Source organism: Bos mutus, chromosome 23 (genome assembly GCF_027580195.1).
Source record: "Bos mutus isolate GX-2022 chromosome 23, NWIPB_WYAK_1.1, whole genome shotgun sequence".
In the NCBI taxonomy this organism is placed as follows: domain Eukaryota; kingdom Metazoa; phylum Chordata; class Mammalia; order Artiodactyla; family Bovidae; genus Bos; species Bos mutus.
The window spans coordinates 33,506,816-33,525,911 of NC_091639.1; the positions used below are offsets into that span (position 1 = coordinate 33,506,816).

General features: G+C 48.7%; 1 protein-coding gene across 1 annotated transcript; it reads left to right on the forward strand.

Annotated features, from left to right (window-relative positions):
• Nucleotides 1-3,470: 3,470 nt before the first annotated feature.
• Nucleotides 3,471-17,242, forward strand: PRPH2 (peripherin 2). The gene is made up of 3 exons (XM_005900134.2): nucleotides 3,471-4,051; nucleotides 13,836-14,082; nucleotides 17,030-17,242. Exons 1-3 carry the CDS (start codon nucleotides 3,471-3,473, stop codon nucleotides 17,240-17,242), a joined length of 1,041 nt encoding a protein of 346 aa, XP_005900196.1.
• The last annotated feature ends 1,854 nt before the right edge of the window (nucleotides 17,243-19,096 follow it).

Sequence of the window (19,096 nt, forward strand, 5' to 3'; positions counted from 1 at the left end):
TGGTTGTCCGAATGTCCTCTCTTAGGCGGAGGGAGAACTTTGCAGCACATTCTATTCAGTGTCTCTGATGATGAAGAGTTGAAATCCTTTGAGGGTCCAAAGCTATTTAGAAGCTGAATCTTAGCTGTGAGAAGTGGTCTGACAACAAAATAGCAGGGCTGATTTTCCCCATAAGGCTCAGAACCTGGTCTCAGAGATCAGTCCCAAACTGGAGTTCAAACTTGGGTCTAGCAATGGAATAAGTGTTTTGTTTGCTGAGGTGACTACATTAGAAGGGAAAAAACAAAAATCATGTCCCATTGCTTTGTTCTCACATCTCGTATGCGTAGAGAAATACTCCTTTGATTTTTCCTTAGTGACTTAAAGAGGAAATCTTAAAGAGTGTGTAGGTGGTGAGTCTAGTAGAATCAACACAGAAGGGAGCAAAGGAGATTCCAGGTTGAAGATTAGACCCTCTTACTGCCTTGAGTTCACGCGCCTCTTATTCTAATCATGGAAACTTCCTTAGTATTCAGTGGACAGGAATTTGAGGACAAGATGGGTTTGTTCTTAAAACTCCTTGTACTTATGCATAGACCGTTTGGAGAAGTCTAATTGCATTATCATTGGGTATGTGCACTTAAAATTTTAATACAGATAGATAAATTACTCTCTCAAATGGCTGCAGAAACTTACAGTCTAAATATTCCAATTAAAAAGTGGGCAAAAGTGCTAGACAGACATTCACCAAAGAAGATATACAGATAACACATAAGCATATGAAAAGATGCTTTGCATCGTATGCCATTGGGAAATGCAAATTAAAACTAGCGAGATGCCACAACACACCTATTAAAATGGCTAAAATCCAGAACACTAACAACACCAAATGCAGCTAGGGTGTGGAGCAATGGGAACTCTCATTCATTGCTGGTGGGGATGCAAAATAGTACAGCTACTTCAGAAGATATTTTGGCAGGTTTTTACAAAGCTAAACATAGTCTCACCGTAGGATTCAGCAATTGCACTCCTAGATATTTACCCAAATGAGTTGAAAACTTATGTCTGCGCAAAAACTTGCAGACCAGAGTTTTGGTAGCAGCTTTATTTATAATTGCCCCAAATTGGAAGCAGTCAAGTTGCCCTCTAATAGGTGAATTGATAAACACACCATGATACATTCATATTAATGGAATATTATTCAGTGATAAATAGAAATGAGCTATTACCCCTGATTATTCATTGGAAGGACTGATGATGAAGCTGATGCTTCAAAACTATAGCCACCTGATGTGAAGAGCCAACTCACTGGAAAAAAACTCTGATGCTGGGAAAGATTGAAGGCAAATGAGAAGGGGACGGCAGAGGATGAGATGGTTAGATAGCATCACCAACTCAATGGACGTGAATTGAGCAGACTCTGGGAGACAGTGAAGGACAGAAAAGCCTGGCATGCTGCAGTCCATGGGGTCACAAAGAGTCAGACACAACTTAGTGAATGAACAACAACATCAAGCCACAAAAAGATGGAGAAACATTAAGCGCATATTGTGAAGGGAAAGAAACCTGTCTGAAAAAGTTACATTCTGTATGATTCCAACAATATGACATGGAAAAGGTAAAACTGTAGAGACAGTAGCTGTCTGGGATTGGGCAGGGAGGGGAGGAAAAATGAAGAGGATATCTACAGCAGTGAGAACATTCTGTACAATACTGCTGCTGCTGCTGCTGCTAAGTCGCTTCAGTCGTGTCCTACTCTGTGCGACCCCATAGATGGCAGCCCACCAGGCTCCCCCGTCCCTGGGATTCTCCAGGCAAGAACACTGGAGTGGGTTGCCATTTCCTTCTCCAGTGCAGGAAAGTGAAAAGTGAAAGGGAAGTCGCTCAGTTGTGTCCGACTCTTAGCGGCCTCATGGACTGCAGCCCACCAGGCTCCTCCGTCCATGGGACTTCCCAGGCAATAGTACTGGAGTGGGGTGCCATTGCCTTCTCCACTGTACAATACTATATGACATAATAATGATATAATACTATACGATATTATATGATGGACTTCCCTGATGGTTCAGACAGTAAAGACTCTGCCCGCAATGCAGGAGACGGGGTTCAATCCCTGGGTTGGGAATATCCCCTGGAGAAGGGAATAGCAACCCACTCCACTATTCTTGCCTGAAGAATCCCATGGATGGAGGGGCCTGGCGGGCTATAGTCCATGGGATCGAAAAGAGTCTGACACGACTGAGCAACTAACACTAATATGATATGATGGTGGAAACATGCCATTATGCATTTAGCAAAACCCATAGAACCGTGCAACACAAAGAGTTAACCCTAATGTAAACTATGGACTTTAGTTAATAACATACCGAAGCTGACTCATCAGTTGTAATAAATGTATCACACAAGTGTAAGATGTTAAATATAGGGAAACTGGTTGGAGGAAAGGAGTATCTAGAAACTCTGTATTTTCTGTTCATTCTTTTGTAAACCTAAAACTGCTCTAGGAAATAGAATCTATTACTTAAAAATAACAATAAATTTACAGATTCATCAAGGATGTACATCTCATTTCTGTTATCTTTGTTTGCACTGGTGACAGAATTTTGACAGGTGTTCAATTTGATGGGTCAAGTATGGTCTTTTATTGTTGTTTTAATTGCGTTGCCCAATTGTTCTACTTAGATTGACATGTTTTCCAGATCCTTGGACTTTCCAGATTCACTTGTTATAAATCACCTGTTCATTTCCTTTGCCTGTTTTTTCACGTGATTGTTGATTTTTTAAGATGTGGAACTGTGGCTTTTTTTTTTTTTTTAACATGTTGCAAATGTTTTCTCACAATCTGTCATTTGCTTTTCAACTTGGATAATGATCTCTTTTGTCCCATTTGTTGTTGTTTAGTTACTAAGTCCTGTCCAACTCTTTGCCACCCATTAGAGTGTTTCAAATTTTGAAGGAGGTTAGCCTGGAAATGTGCTTCTGGGGAGACACATGATGTGATCCGAGCTAGACTTGCAGATGAAGCCCATTCCTCTGGCCAGTCTCGTCTTTTTTGCTCCTGATGCTCCAAGCTGAACCCAGAGCTCTCTGCTCCAGGCTGTCCATGGAGGCGCTTGTTGAGCATGTTCTGAAACTGGCACGGCTTTGTCTAATGGGATGAACCCGGCTAAAGAGATTAGCAGAATGTCTTGTGGATCCCACTTTTAATCTGCAGCCTTCAGGCTGTCCCTCTTTGGTTGGGAAGGGAGCTACAGCGACGACGGGGAGGACTGGCTCCTTCATGAGCTGTGACTCTGAGGTCCCTGCCCCCACTTGAGGGTTAACAGGGGTCCTGGGCTAGGGGGCACAACATGGGCAGCCCCCAGAGCAGCTCCCTTCAGCTTGGACCGTCTGCACCTTTCCCAAGGCCCTGAGTCTTCAGCCTCTGGGCTTATTGAGGTCAGGAGTGAGAGCTGTGCTGTGGGAGGCTACCTGCACTGCACCCTGCAAGTATGGCGCTGCTGAAAGTCAAATTTGACCAGAAGAAGCGGGTCAAGTTGGCCCAAGGGCTCTGGCTCATGAACTGGTTCTCCGTGTTGGCTGGTATCATCATCTTCGGCTTAGGGCTGTTCCTGAAGATTGAACTCCGGAAGAGAAGCGATGTGATGAACAATTCTGAGAGCCATTTTGTGCCCAATTCCTTGATCGGGGTGGGGGTGCTGTCCTGTGTCTTCAATTCTCTGGCTGGCAAGATCTGTTACGACGCCCTGGACCCTGCCAAGTACGCCAAGTGGAAGCCCTGGCTGAAGCCGTACCTGGCCGTGTGTGTCCTCTTCAACGTGGTCCTCTTCCTGGTGGCCCTCTGCTGCTTCCTCCTGCGGGGCTCGCTGGAGAGTACGCTGGCCCACGGACTCAAGAATGGCATGAAATTCTACCGGGACACGGACACCCCAGGCCGGTGTTTCATGAAGAAGACCATCGACATGCTACAGATCGAGTTCAAGTGCTGCGGCAACAACGGCTTTCGGGACTGGTTTGAGATTCAGTGGATCAGCAACCGCTATCTGGATTTTTCCTCCAAAGAAGTCAAAGAGTAAGTGGCCTCCAGTCCTGGGGTCAGAGTGATGGGGGCACAGAGACCCCAGCCTCTGACTCCCCACTGTTCAGCCTTTTCCTCCCCATTGGGCGCTCTGGGTATACAACTTATTACTGGTGTGTGTGTGAGGGTGTACTTGATTGGACATACGGAATTGTCAATATGCTATCATTTTTTACCTATAAAATTAGCAGCATTGTACAGTTCAACCTAATGTTTGGCTAAGACGGGAAGACAGTGTCAAGTTATAGAAGCAGCTTGAATGCTGGTGGCCAGGGGAGACCCAGCCAGGACTGTGTCTGCTTCATACAGGAGAGATGGGTCACATATACTGAGCTGGTATCTGGCTGCTTGTCTCATTCACTCAAAGTGAATGGATTCAGTCCTGCAGGCATAAATTTCTGGGCTGTTCCCTTGTTTTCCAACTTTCCAACCCTGAGCATCCATTCTCAAGGTGTTTGTCCCTGGATATGGTGGAAAGAGCAGAGGATGGGGGCTGTCAGGGGGTCTAAGCTGTAGCTTTGTCTCTACTGTTCATTAGACGGTGACCTTGGACGAGGCCTTTGACACCTTGGGCCCCCTGCTTGACCGTCTCTCTCTTTTTAAAATTACTTATTGCCATGCTGGGTCTTCGTTGCTGGGCATGGGCTTTCTCTAGTTGTGGCAAGAGGGGTCTACTGTCCACTCTCTAGTTGAGGTGTGCAGGCTTCTCACTGTGTGGCTCTGTGTGGAGCACAGGCTCTGGAGTGCACGGGCTTCTGTAGTTGTGGTGCATGGGCTTGGTGGCCCCGCGGCATATGGAATCTTCCCTGACTAGGGATTGAACCTGTGTCCCTTGCGTTGGCAGGAGGGTCCTTAACCACTGGACCACCAGGAAGTCCTATATATTTGCCCATCTTTTAAATGAAGGCACCAAAATACACAACCTTGGTGATTATCTCCTAGCTCTGTCTAGAGCCTGGCATACAATGGGTGCTCAATAAATGCCTGCTGGTGTTCACTACTTAAGTAATAATAGTGCAACTTGATAAAGTGTTTCTAAAATGTTCTTGGCTTGTGTAAAAGTAACATCCTGAGGGGGATGTAAGGGAATGTTCCAGAGGAGACTCTCACCCTTTGACCCTGGCATACCCCTCTTCCCAGAGACCCACCATTAGAGCCTTGAGTCATTTTCCAGGGAAAGGTTGGCCGGCCCTGAGCCGGTGGCTCTCCCCCACCTCTTCTTTCTGTCCAACTCCCTCATCCCCTGGTTGAGGCTAGGGGTTCAGTTGCTCCCCCAGGGAGTTTATCCTCTGAGTGAGGCTGGTGAGTCAGGGGGACAGGCGCTCAGGACACAGGCACACCCGCTGCAGGATGCGGGTGAAGCCCAGACAACACTGGTGAGCCCGAGGGAAGGGAAGTCAGAATGAAGGTCACTGCTTGGGACTGTATTTTCTGTCGGAGGGGATTACTTCTATAAATCCCTTTTCAAGGAGGCTTGTAAACCACTCTGCCCTTCCTAGGGGACAGGTCTGCAGAGACGGCACCAAGTGGCATGATTTATATATGTCGCCCCAGAAGGGTGTGAAGCACAGGGACAAGCAGAGTTCTGGGGGCTGGGGAGAGTGGGGAGAGTGGGAGTTGATGGTAGAACCAGCTTTTGTGGTGGGCAGCAAGGGGTTTCTCATCCTATCATTTTCCTTGAATGTCTTCTGCAGGGTCAGTCCTTGACAAGACTTACAGGATCTCTCTGTAATCCCCAAATCCCCTTCTGTCCCAGGGTAGAGCAACGTTCCAGGCCGCTTCACTCCTAGCGGTCGGTATATCCAACTTGCTAGGCCAGCATTAAACTTGATCAAAATCACCTCAGTGCCCCATACCAACTTATTGCTGTGAAACTATCCTAACTCCACTGACTTGGAAAAAATTTTCTCTGCTGCACACACACACACACACACACACACACACATATGGTCACAACATTAAGAGAAACTGAACATCCCTAACTGATCCTGGCACTTGTGGGCTCAGCCAAGCATGGACAGATGGTTGGTTTTGGGAGATTTCTCACAGGAATCTTTAAGGTCAACGGCTGGTTCCTGAAGGCTCCTGATCATGGAGATCAAGTGGAATAATGCAAGATGTTTTACAAGAGTTTACAAGCCTTTGACCCCCCCCAACCCCCTCACCCCAGCCTGTCCTGTTGCTATGTTGCTGGGGCTTTTGGGAGGAAAAGCATCCTTATTTGGTGGGCACAAAACCTTTCCTGGGGGGGGGGGGTTTGTATTATTTTTAGTTGTTGTTATCTCTATTTCGTAGAAATTTGAGCCTCAGAGAGGTTAAGGGATGTTTCAAAAATCTCACACCAGAAATTAGCAAGCTGGGACTGGGGGCAGGGTGGGACAGATTATTGGAAAACCAACCAACCAGCTTTATGGACAGTATACTCCACACACCACACAACTCACCCATCTAAAGTGAGCAATTCAATGGTTTTTAGTATATTCACAGAGCTGTGCAACCAGGACTGAGGTTGATTTTAGAACGTGTTCATCATCTTGCAGAGAAACCCTGCACTCTTCAGTGTTCACTCCGACCTCCCCTGCCCCCAAGTCCCAGCAGCCACTTTCTGTCTCTATCCACTTCCCTGTTCTGGCCACTTCATTATGAATGGACTAGTGTGGGATTTGTCCTCTGGGGTCTGGCTTCTTTGGTCAGTGCACTGTTTTCAGATTTCATCCATGTCGCAGCAGTATCAGCGCTTGTTCCTTCTTCTGCTGGGACACTGTCCCACTGAGGGGAGATCCAGCTCTTGATTCTGCTCTTTCCACTCCGCCGTTTCCACTCCACCCTGTAGGCGTTAGGTGAGTGCTTGTTCCCTGATGACTGAAACCTCTGGAGGGGGCCGGTTTGCCTCATGTTGTCCCTCCTCCTGTCTCTGTCTTGTTCTTTCCTTCCTTCTCCAGAGGCACAGTGGGAGGTGTGACACAGGCTCAACAAACACCTGTGGATCGTGGTGGGATTCCTATCCTTCTATGCCTGGATCTCAGATCGTCATGAGGCCCCCAGAAGCCAGGACCCCCCTCCCAAGACTCCCTGTGGGCTGTGGCACCGGGACAGGACTGTGCTCCATTCTCCTGGGATTACTTTCTCTCTCCCTTCCCAGCTGTACTGCACTTGCTGTATGCCAGGCTCTCTATGTATATTAACCCAATTAATCTCCACCACCCCGTCAGAGACTTTATTGTCATCTCTCAGGTGAGAAAACTGAGGCTCTCAGAGGTCAAGCGATTTGCCAAGGTTCCACAGGTGTCACTCAGCTGGCACACGGGCAGGGGAGGAGGCTGTTATAACTGGGGGAGGTCCTCAGGGGAGTCCGGGAATGCCGCCTCCCTCAGAGACTCTTGAGTTTTCAGAGCAAGGAATTGGGATATAGATTTGGAGTTCTTAACCAGAACTGCTTTTATTATTTTTGCATTTCAACTTTTATTATAGAAAATTTCAAGCATTCACAGAAGTAGAGAGATTATAAGAAATCCCCATGTACCTGTCACCTTACTTCGATAAATGTAAACATTCTCCCTTTCTCGTTCCATCACTACTGCCCTCGCTCCCCCAAAACACACATCCAAGTACTAACCAGGCCCGACCCTGCTTAGCTTCCGAGATCAGATGAGATCAGGTGCGTCCAGGGTGGTATGGCTGTAGACAAGAGATAAAGAGGATTTGTGTTTTTTTGCCTTTTTGTTTTTGTTTAACAGATGCACAATAGTAATCATGTCCACTAATATTCAGTATTCTCTGATTGTCTCAAGATGTCTTTTACAGTTGGTTTGTTCAAATCAGGATCTAAATCACACCTTGCATTTGGTTGTTAGGAGACCTAACAACCTTTCTTACTTTTAATGTTACCTTTTTCATGCCATGTGCATCTTGGAGGAAGTCAGCCACTTGTCCTGCAGAATTCCTCACATTCTGAGCTTGGGTCGTCGCAGCCAAGAGCTGTCGTCATCCAGCGTCTTCTGTCTCCTTTGTTCCTGTGTAAACTGGCAGTAGGGCTAAGGTGTGGCTGGATTCAGGTTGTTTTGGCAAGAACACCTAGCAGGGTGCTGCTATGGCACCAGGTGAGACATGACGTCTTCAACCAGTTTATAAGAATAATTTTTTTCGTTCACACCACTGGCATGTGGGGTCTTAATTCCCCGACCAGGGATGGAACTGTGCCTTCTGCAGTGGAAGCATGGAGTCTTAACCACTGAACCACCAGAGAAGTCCCTATACTCATTCCTTCAAGGTTTCTTCCTGTTTTCATGACGAGCTGCTTCAGGGTCTTGGGATGAGAAGCAGAGCATGAAGAAGCTCAGAGGCCTTGGCACTGCCAGCCTGAGGGAACTGTAAGCCAGGAAGGCCTGGCCTGGGGCCCTCAGTCTGAGGGAGAAGCTGGCACTGAGCTCTTGCACTTTACTGTCCTTTCCACGGAACCCACAGGACAGTAAACTCTTCCTAAACAATTAAGAGGTATCTCAAAAATTCTCGACCTTGGCTAGGAGATCCCTGAGGGCAGGGCCGTGTCTCCCCTCAGACTGGGGCTCCCTGAGGCAGAGTTGTCTCTCCCCTCAGACTGGGGCTCCTTGAGGCTGGGCCGTGACTCCCCTCAGACCGGGGCTCCCTGAGGCGGGGCTGTGTCTCCCCTCAGACTGGGGCTCCCCGAGTACCAGTCTGTTTCTCCCGCTGAGACTGGATTCTCTGGCGCAGGTCTAGATCTCTCATCGGGTCAGTTCTCCCTGAAAGCAGTGCAGTGTCTCCTCTCAGAATGGGGCTTCCTTGGAAAAGGCTGGGTCCCCTCCTCTCCCCCTGCCCTTCAAAGAAATACTAATACTGCACTTGCTGTATACCAGGTTCTCTATGTGTATTAACCCAATTAATCTCCACCACACCACTGTCAGAGACTTTACTGTCATTTCTCACGTGAGAAAACTGAGGGTCTCAGAGGTCAAGCGATTTGCCAAGATTCACAGGTGTCACTCAGCTGGCACACGGGCTGGGAATTGACTCTTATCAGTTTACACTCCTGGATCCCTCCTCTCCCCTCCCATGCTTGTTTTCATATGGTGTTCCTTATTGATGTTAATTCGCCTACTAAATTATATTGTTTTTTCCAGGAAAATTCCAATGTGATGATTTTCCCATATTGTATCTTGGCTGTGAGAGAGTGAGCTAGAACAAAGCCTTACCTTAATCAAGACCCCTACAACTCTTGGTGAGCCCTGAGCAGAGATTTGTAGCCTGGGAAATACTCTGATATAAATAGCCAGCTCACCAACTAAGGAGCTCTCCTCTGCCTGACTTTGTCTTAAGAGGGTGAGTGAGTGGAGCCTTAATCTGTGGTTGGAACCAGGGCGAGTGCTAAGTAAACAAGACAGTACTCCCGAGGGAGTGGGAGGGCTAGTTGCAGAGATATGGGACCCCAAGAGGTCCTAGGCTGGGGGAACCCCAATGTCAATCAAGCCAGGGCTGCCCTCCCATAGGCCCCAGTATGCCTCAGCGGGGATGAGACAGGTCTGTAGGCCTTACCCCAGTTGAGGAAGACATGGGGCGTGCACAGGAGAGATGATGGTAGACAAGGAAGGGCTCCTGGGACAGGGAGCAGTGGCGAGAACTCATACCTTTCTAGGGAGTTTAGCTAGAAAAGGGCTTCCCTGGTAGCTCAACTAGTGAAAAATCTGTCTGCAATGTGGGAGACCCCAGTTCGATTCCTGGGTCAGGAAGATCCCCTGGAGAAGGGATAGGCTACCCACTCCAGTATTCTTCGGCTTCCCTGGTGGCTCAGTTGGTAAAGAATCCACCCACAATGCGGGAGACCTGGGTTTGATCCCCGGGTCGGGAAGATCCCCTGGAGAAGGGAATGGCTACCCACTCCAGTATTCCGGCCTGGAGAATTCCATGGACTGTATAGTCCATGGGGTCACAAAGAGTTTGACATTAATGAGTGACTTACTCTTCTCTAGCTAGAAAGAGCCAACAGGCGGGAAGGCACTGGAGACTCTGAGGAAACTCTGAGAGGAGAGGTGGGAAACTGCTGTGGGCTGGTCTTCCACTTCCTGTGTAACTTGGGTGAGGGCTTGCCCTGCTCTGGGCCCCATTTCCTTCTTGGTAGAACAGTCCAGTGGGCTGCAGGGTCCCCCCAGATGGCCTAGAGTGGGGAGGATCCAGCATTCTCTCAGAGCCTGTGTCCTGGGCATCTGCTGACTGCCGCACCTCACCCTCCCCACAGTCTCTGATTGTCCCACCTCACACAGTCTACAGCTCACATGTGCAGATTTGGGACTCAGAGGCCAGCTCTCTGCGCTCTAACCCATTGCCCTCCATGGAGATGCTGGGGCTGACCTAGGTGGGAGTGGGTTCCAGGGGTTGCCTGCAGGTCAGAAAGAGGGGCGAATAGCATCTGTGTTTGGGGACCAGGGCTGTGGGGGCAGCTGGCTCCTCAGGATGGGGCTGGGAGCCCCAAGGTGAAGGTTGCTGCTCCAGTTCCCCCACTGGGACCACCCCGGCCAGTAGAGCCTGGTGCCACACAGGGCTGTTCAGACGGCTGCTCCCAGGCACTCACCTGCTCCAGGCAGGTGAGCTTCAGCAGTGACCCCTCCTGTCCCTGGACAGATGCCACCCAGCGCCAGCTGAGGGCCAGCGGGGAGCTCTGCCCTTGAGGGCTGGGTCACAGCAGGGGCTCCCCTCTTCTCCACAGCCGGCAGGGCCCATGCCACCCGCTCATGCGTGGCTGCTCCCCAGCAGACTAGAGTGGTCTATTCCACCCTCACAGCTGCTCCCTGAGGACACACAGGGCTCCTGCGAAAGCTCTTGTTCAGTCACACAGCCCAGCCCTGGCCCAGGAGTCCACATTTCCTGCACAGTTAATATGTACCAGGCACTCTTCTAAGCCTTTTTACAGGGATTCCTTCACACAATCCTCATGTCAAGTTCATTTTACAGATAAGTAAGCTGAGACCCACAAGGGTAAGGTGGTCCAGAGGGATGGATCTGGAGTAAACTAAGGCTGTCCTGCTCTTATCATGGTCCTAGTCCTAGACAACCTGTGCATCCAGGGCCAGCTGTACTGTGGGTCCTGTCCATGAAGTAGAGGCCAGGGACTGCAGGGCAGGTGGAAATATTGCCGCCATGACCCAGGCGCGGATTGTTCTGGAACCAAGGCCGCACCGTGCAGTATGGTATGGTCTTAACCATACCGATCAGCAGACAGTTCACTGAAAAGAAACCACAAATGGATCTTAAAACATATCAAAAGATTCCCAATTTCACTTATAACGAGAAAAAAAAAAGAAACTTAGAACAACTTTGGAGATATTATTTTTCATCTATCAGGTTTTGGCAAAGATCAAAAACAGGACTTGTGTGGGTGTGGCCAGTGGAGATGTCACTGTACAATCCCCCAGAGGAGACAGACAGCAGAGCTTGGGTGCAACCACAGATGGGCCCTGATGCAGAGACGCCTCTCCTAGCAACTGATGCTCTAGATATAGTCCCATTATGTGAACTGACCCCGTCCCTGCTTGTATTAACATGAAACTGGGAGAATCCCCAATGTCCATCAGTAGGGAACTTGATAGTACCCCAGGGGCTATCTGCACACTGGGGATACCATGCACCTCATTAAAACCTGGAGAACTCTCCCCCATGACAGATATAAAAGATCTCCAAGGTATTGTTAAGGGAAAAAATGATGGTTTAAGGCAGTGTCAATATAATGTGACCATTTGGGTAAAAACAAAACAAACAGGAAGAATTTTTGCAAATTCTGAATTTGCTTGTCCATGTGTGAGGCCTCTGTAGAAGGACAGACAGAGCTGGCCACAGTGAAGGCACTTGGAGGCCAAGAAACAAGAGAGTGGGAGGATTTTTTCAATCAAGGAGATATTACTTAGAAGCTAAACATTAACATGTTTTTTCCTGGCCGAGTGGCATGCAGAAACTTAGTTCCCTGACCAGGGATCAAACCCATGCCCCCTGCAGGGGAAGAGTGCAGTCTTAACCACTGGACCTCCAGGGAAGTCCCTGAACATCTTTTAATTTTTTAAAAAATATTTATCTGGCCGTGCCAGGTCTTAGCTGTGGCACTTGGGGTCTTCAATCTCTGTTGTGGCAGGTGGGATCTAGTTCCTTGATCAGGGATTGAATCCAGGCCCACTGCATTGGGAGTGCAGTCTTAACCACTGAACCACTAGGGAAGTCCCTGAACATCTTTTTAAGAGTATAATTAATTACCATTTCAACGAACATTGGAAATAACTTCTATTATGAGCAACTACATGCTCCCTATTCTTATGTTGTAGAAGTCTGCTGTTATTATGTAATAATGCCTTGCAATTAAAAAAAATAAACTTAAAAAATTTTTTTATTCAAGATAATGTGCACATAATTAAGTGTGCAAATCTTAAGTGCACAGAGACAGCTACATAAACTTTTTTTTTTTTTATTTTTTCGCTGCACAATGAGGCTTGCAGAACCACAGTTCCCTGACTAGGGATTGCACCTGTGCCCCCTGCAGTGAAAGTGCAGAGTTTTAATCACTGGACCACCAGGGAAGTCCCCGCCCCTTTTGAATCCACATAAATGCATGGTGTGCTCTAACCAAATATAAATTAATAGAGAAATGTTAAAGTTGTGCAAACTGTGTCCTTCAGGTGAATAAGGCTCTTCCACCCAGCGGGGAAGGGTGGGGCAGAGCTCATTGTGGATGGAGAGAAGCCATGGGCAAAGACTCATTCCTTGCCCCTACTGCAAAGGCCCAGGGCCAGAGCAGGCCTTCTGGAAACATCTGCTACACAGAACTGATCTGGCCAGAGGGGGCGTCGGTTGGTCCCCAGAGCTGTAAGGGGGAGATGAGGTTAGAGAAGGGGCTGGGGGCTAATGTTGATGGTCACAAGTGCCAGGCAGAGCCTTGTCTCACACTTACAACCTTTCCTGCGGCTCTCATCCTACCAGCCTGGCACGGCTCCAAGAAATCACTGCATGCCAGGCCCTGGCAGCACATAGAATTGTTGGGTGATTTTTTTTTGCATAAATCTTTATTTTGGACTTTATAAAAACCGATGTGGTGCTCCATAGACTGGGGTCAAATGTTGTCTACAGTGAAACATCCATGTTCTGACACACATAATAGCTTCCAGGAGTACAGTGCTCATGTTGATCTTGTGTTCAGTTGGGTTAAAACAACGGGCAATAAAAGAATGAACACATTCCTCATGTATGTGATTCACTCTTGTCTAAATGCCCCGTCCTATGACTTCCTTCCTATCTACACTGCTAGTTATCCCAGGATCTTGAAGAAACACTGAACCTCTAATAGGCTACCCTCTGGCAGATCAGTACAGTGAACAGCACTCTGGATCTCAGTTTTACCAAACATTGCTCAGAGGCTTCCAGGGCATTTCAGGATCAGCAGGTCCATAGAATCCTTGAAATGTCTTGTAAGATTTTGTCGAATCTCCATTGCTATACAAGGGCTAGAATACATATGTTCCTTATTTACTTGCTTCTTGGTTTATCATCTGTCTCAACCCTGTGAACATAAGCTCCAGGAAGCTGGGGCCTTGGCTTTCTGGGCCACTCCTCCATCTTCAGCAGCTGGAATAGTGGCTGGCATGTAGCTGATGAACAGCAAATTAGTTCTCGAGAAGAATGAGTGAATGAATATCCCAGATTTTTAGAGATGAGGGATGAGAGAAACTGGCATCTGCTGAGAAGTCCAGGAGGCCAGTCTCAAGCCATCTATCTGTTTCTTCTGCAGTCGCATCAAGAGCAATGTGGATGGGCGGTACCTGGTGGACGGTGTCCCCTTCAGCTGCTGCAACCCCAACTCACCGCGGCCCTGCATCCAGTACCAGCTCACCAACAACTCTGCGCACTACAGCTACGACCACCAGACGGAGGAGCTCAACCTGTGGCTGCGTGGCTGCAGGGCCGCCCTGCTGAGCTATTACAGCAACCTCATGAATACTACAGGCGCTGCGACGCTCCTCGTTTGGCTCTTTGAGGTAGGCCCTGGTCAATGAGGGGGCAAGACAAGAGGGGCTCACCTGCCCCACTGGGGTTCACAGGGTGGAGCTGGGCCCGGGACCCCCTCCTGGGAACCAGCCCTCTGCCGGCATGCAGGCAGCCCCAGGCTTGAACACTGGCACTTCCACTTTTTGTTTCTGTCCTACCACTTAAAGAAGAGTTGAAATTCATAGCACATAAAATCAATCATTTTAAAGTGAACAATTCGGAGGCATTTGGTACATTCACAGTGTTGTGCGACTACCACCTCTACCTTGTTCCAAAATACTTCCACCACCCCCTCAAAAAAACCTCATAATCATTATGCAGTCAGACCCCTCCAGCCCTCCCGCTAAGCCCCTGGCAACCACCCATTTCTGTTCTGTCCTTGTGACTTTATCTATTCTGGACATTTCATATAAATGGAATCATGTAATATATGACCTTTCATGTCTGACTTCTTTCACTTTGGATGTTTTTGAGGTTCATCCTGTGTCTCCACTTTTTGCACCTGAGGTCTCAGAAACTTATTTAACCTCTCTGTTACAGGGGGCTGACAACACTTAGCTCTGGGGCTACTGAGAGGCAACAGGAGTTACAGGCACATTGATTTGTGCTTCTCTTGAAATTCTGGTAGCACTTTACCTAGTATTCTGATTATCTGTAGGTTCATTTTCCATCACCTATTAGGTTTAATACCTCTCTGTAGCTGCAGGGCTTGGGATGTAGCAAGCCCTCATTCATTCATTTGTTGAAGAAATAATTCTCAAACACCTGAGTGTTGGGCGCTGTCCTCGGTGCTGAACAAGAGCCCATGTCAAGGAGGGGTAAGCTGAGGTAGTACAGAGGGTGACTCATGGGCTTTTGCTTTGAGCTGACAGCAGGAAACCCAGCCTCCAAAAGCTAAATTACAAAGCCAGGGATATTAGGGAGGAAACTGCCCATCAGAGAAGATTCACTGAAAGTTCCCTTTAACTAAGTCTATCTTTAGTGCTGGGCTTCCCTGGTGGCTCAGAGGTTAAAGCGTCTGCCTGCAATGCGGGAGACCTGGGTTCAATCCCTGGGTTGGGAAGATCCCCTGGAGAAGGCAATGGCAACTCACTCCAGTATTCTTGCCTGGAGAATCCCATGGATGGAGGAGCCTGGTGGGCTACAGTCCACGGGGTTGCAAAGCGTCGGACACGACTGAGCGACTTCACTTCACTTTAGTGCTATGGAAATTCACAGGTAGGTGTGCTCTCGTCTGAGACACACCACTTCTAACTCACCATGTCACACCACAGGGGTTGAACTGCCTGTTGAGGGGGGATGAGACGGGGAAAGAGGCCTTCTTCTCACACTGAGGCAAACGCAAGCATATTCATGGAGATTTACTAGTCCCTGGCTCCTTAAGGCAGTCTTAGGAATGAGTCTTAGGAACGAATGGGTACAATGAGGAGAAAAGGTTAGAAGGTAGAATGAGGATAGGTTGGAAGATCGCATCCCTTGAAAACCCATGAAAAGAAGACTGAAAGGGTAACTTAAGTCAGTGGGAAAATGGAGTTCCACTGGCTGCCTCTCCACTTATCCACTTTTCCAGAAATCTAGCGACTGCTTAAGAAGAGGAACAGTTCGCTGGGAACAGGGAGTTTGCATGCCCCTGACTTTTGCTTGAGGCTTTTAGTGGCAGACTCTGCGATGGGCACAAGGGTGGCTGAGTTGATAAGATTCTGCTCTCAGCCTTGCCCTCCTGGGTTTCACAATCCAGTGAGGATATGACACCTCAATACTAACACTAGTGCAAAATTCATAGTGTGGCAGGAGGCCTTCAGAATGGGCATGTGGGTACCAGGAGGACTTCCTGGAGGAAGGATTTTTTCACTGTAAAAATATCTTATTAAACTTTCAGTCAACAATAATTATAACAAAACCCTAAAACTGCTAGTTACTATTACCATGCACTATCATAATTATAGAATACTCCCAGAGCATTCATTCACAGATGTCTACTGAGGCCCTACCACCATGGGGTGCCCTTCTGGGGCTGCAACAGCAGGCGAACAAGCGGCTTCAAGGCCACTCCTGCCCTCAGGGGGTGGATGTTCTCTGTTAGCAGGCCTAGGCCTCTCACAGAGTTCGTTATACTATCAAAGGAAGAGTGCAAGCAAAGCAGGAATTTGTGTAGAAGCAAGTGGCCAACACAATACAGGGTGAGAAGAGTAGAAAGAATACTTACCACGCTGTCTAATAACCAACTACAGCTGCCACACTCCACACACACTGAAGTGTCACAGCACGCCCATGGAACAGGCGGTACTTCATCTGAAAATCTGCAAACGAGACAAGTAAACTGAGGCTTCCTGGTCACGTGGCTGGCTAGGTGCCAGGGCTGAGGCTTGAATCCAGGCATTCTGGCACCAGAGTCTGTAGCAGTGACTGCCAGTGAACAAATTCAAACCAATCACCCACTCATCCCCATACTAATCAGAATAACAGAAATAGAGGGAAACCATCTATTACCTTGTTTGCAGGTAAAAGATGACTTTTTATTTTGTCCAGCAAATAGTTGCTGAGCACCCAATATGTACCAAGCAGTGTGCTAGAAATGAGGTGGGGGTGGGCACAGAGAAGGAGCCCAGGATTAATGCCCCCCAGGACAGGGGAGACCCAGGGGAGGGGCACCCCTAATACTCTAGGTAGAGAAAACGGCACATGGTAAAACTGGAAAGGAGAAAGGCTGCGGTGGGCAGGATCCAAAGAACCCTGGAGGGACTGGCAAGGGAGAACAGGGTCACAGGTGAGGCAGGGGCAGCGGGAGGTGTTTTGAGCACTCAGGCATGGCTGGGGCAGGCAGGCCCTCGTCAACTCAGACCCAACAGAGCCTTGTCTGAAGGGCCCCCGTGGCTTCTGGGTGATGCCTGCCCCTGCTACTTCCCTGCTCCTGTAAGTCTCCTCTCCCCACACCAGGTGACCATCACTGTTGGGCTACGCTACCTGCACACGGCGCTGGAAGGCATGGCCAACCCCGAAGACCCTGAGTGCGAGAGTGAGGGCTGGCTTCTGGAGAAGAGCGTGCCGGAGACCTGGAAGGCCTTTCTGGAGAGTGTGAAGAAGCTGGGCAAGGGCAACCAGGTGGAAGCCGAGGGCGAGGACGCAGGCCAGGCCCCGGCGGCAGGCTGACGGCCCTGCGGCCCCCTCCCCTCTGCACACTGAAAAGTAGTGGACTCCAGGAACTTCGGATACCCCCCGGATCCCATCAGAATCTCCCAAAGAGGGCGGCCGTCTCACAGAGGCTCTTCTGGATGTGGGATTTAATATTCAGGGCCCCTAAAAACTTCTGTGGAATGAATGTCTCACTGTGAGTGCATGAGTCCTGCTCAGCCCCACCGCCCTGGATGCACCTTCACGGTGGGCTCATGGAGGGCCTCTCAGCAGGTGACTCTGTGGTCACAGGAATTCGGTTCCACCCGGGGGCTACTAGCCACAGCTGAGGGCTGCTCTCCTTTCACACGCCGGCCATTCTGGTGAGCTCCAAGTTGCGTCATTCTATATTCCAAGTGTCACTTGGTGCATAAGCCCAGGAATTTGAAAAACATACTGGACATGCTGTCAGTTTTTTCAAATGCAAAGACTGAGAGGTCAGCCATTTTACTAATTATAGATGGTGAGGGACAGTTATATTTTTTTAAGAGTAATGGTCTCTCCAAAGCACTGAGGGCTCCAAAGAGGAATTCTCAATCATGAGGCAAGAGCATTTAAAGAGAAGGGATTATATCCCCCAGCAAAAACACAGCTTTTGTGTCACCTTCACAAGCCCTCAGCACTTAGCCAGGAGTGAGCCACAGGCTGAGGGAGTGGGGCTGCTGCAGGTTCCAGATAACGTGCCGGCTGACCTCCTTGGGCTTGTCCGCGGAAGCGCCGGGTCTGCGGCAAAGGAGCAACAATGAGACAAGAGTCCACTGTTTGGAGACCGAGCCTCACCCGCAGTGGGCCCAGGGATGCCCAAGAGGTGCTGTGACAGCCCCTGGACAACACGAGCCATCCACAGTGGAGGGTGGGGTCCTCTGCAAGCTCTGCCCTGCTTCTTCCCCCACATATCCATCCTGCAAAGGGTACTTCCCGAACACCTGTGCGTTAAAAGATTCTTTGCAACTTCTCCTCTTCCCATGCTAGTAACTACGAAAGAAGTTTTCACTTCCCTCCGCAAACAAGAAAGAAGCTTTAAGGGGAAGGAGGGAATGATTTCATTGCTGTCCTGAGTCTTCAGTGTGGAGATAGTAAGACTTCTGGTGCTGCGTGGGCTATGTGCTGGGGCTTGAACTCTCCCAGACCAGATCAAAGATGTTTGAATATCCTGTCAGACTTTGGTCCCAGGTTGAATTCAATTAGACTTCTGAGTGTGGAGACCAAGCAAGGGATGATCCATGTGGGCAACACTGAGGGAGTCAACCTCTCGGATGAGGGTCCCGGAGCTCTCCCCTCCCAGGGGTGCTGAGAACCATCCAGAAAATGCCACTCCAGGCCCACATGCTTGACGATGCTGTTGACAGCTGTACAATAGACATTAAAAATTATATTATACAAAAATCACCTTTGTTAAATGCCTGTCTTAAATGTATGTGCTAAATGTGTTTAGTACAGGAACCCAGATTCTTGCTCATACTTGCTAACAAAACCAAACGAATCCTGACACTGAATGGAGGCACTCCTCACGATCAGGGAGCTGTCTCAACAGCTTGGGTGTCACCTCACCTCTGATCTGCGAGAACAGGGGCCATCAGGTTATCCAAATAATCTCAACATTTCCTAGTATTTGGACCAGAACGGAATTTAGTATTTTAGTATGTGGAATCTCAATTTAGGGATTTAAGCAAAAGTTCCAAATCTGCCCCCCTCCACCCCCCCGCACCCAACAACCACTCTGGTCAGAATTTGAGTGCTGTTGAGAAGATGAAGGGTTGAACAGACTCTACAATAAATATCAGTTGATTCAGAGCAGACTGTGTAGAGAGCCCGGAGCTGGTGTACTGAATT

Coding starts and splice junctions, on each gene's coding strand:
- PRPH2 (XM_005900134.2), top strand. CDS start 3,471: ATGGCGCTGCTGAAAGTCAAATTTGACCAGAAGAAGCGGGTCAAGTTG. Junction 4,052..13,835: donor TCCTCCAAAGAAGTCAAAGA/GTAAGTGGCCTC, acceptor TTTCTTCTGCAG/TCGCATCAAGAGCAATGTGG. Junction 14,083..17,029: donor TCCTCGTTTGGCTCTTTGAG/GTAGGCCCTGGT, acceptor TCCCCACACCAG/GTGACCATCACTGTTGGGCT.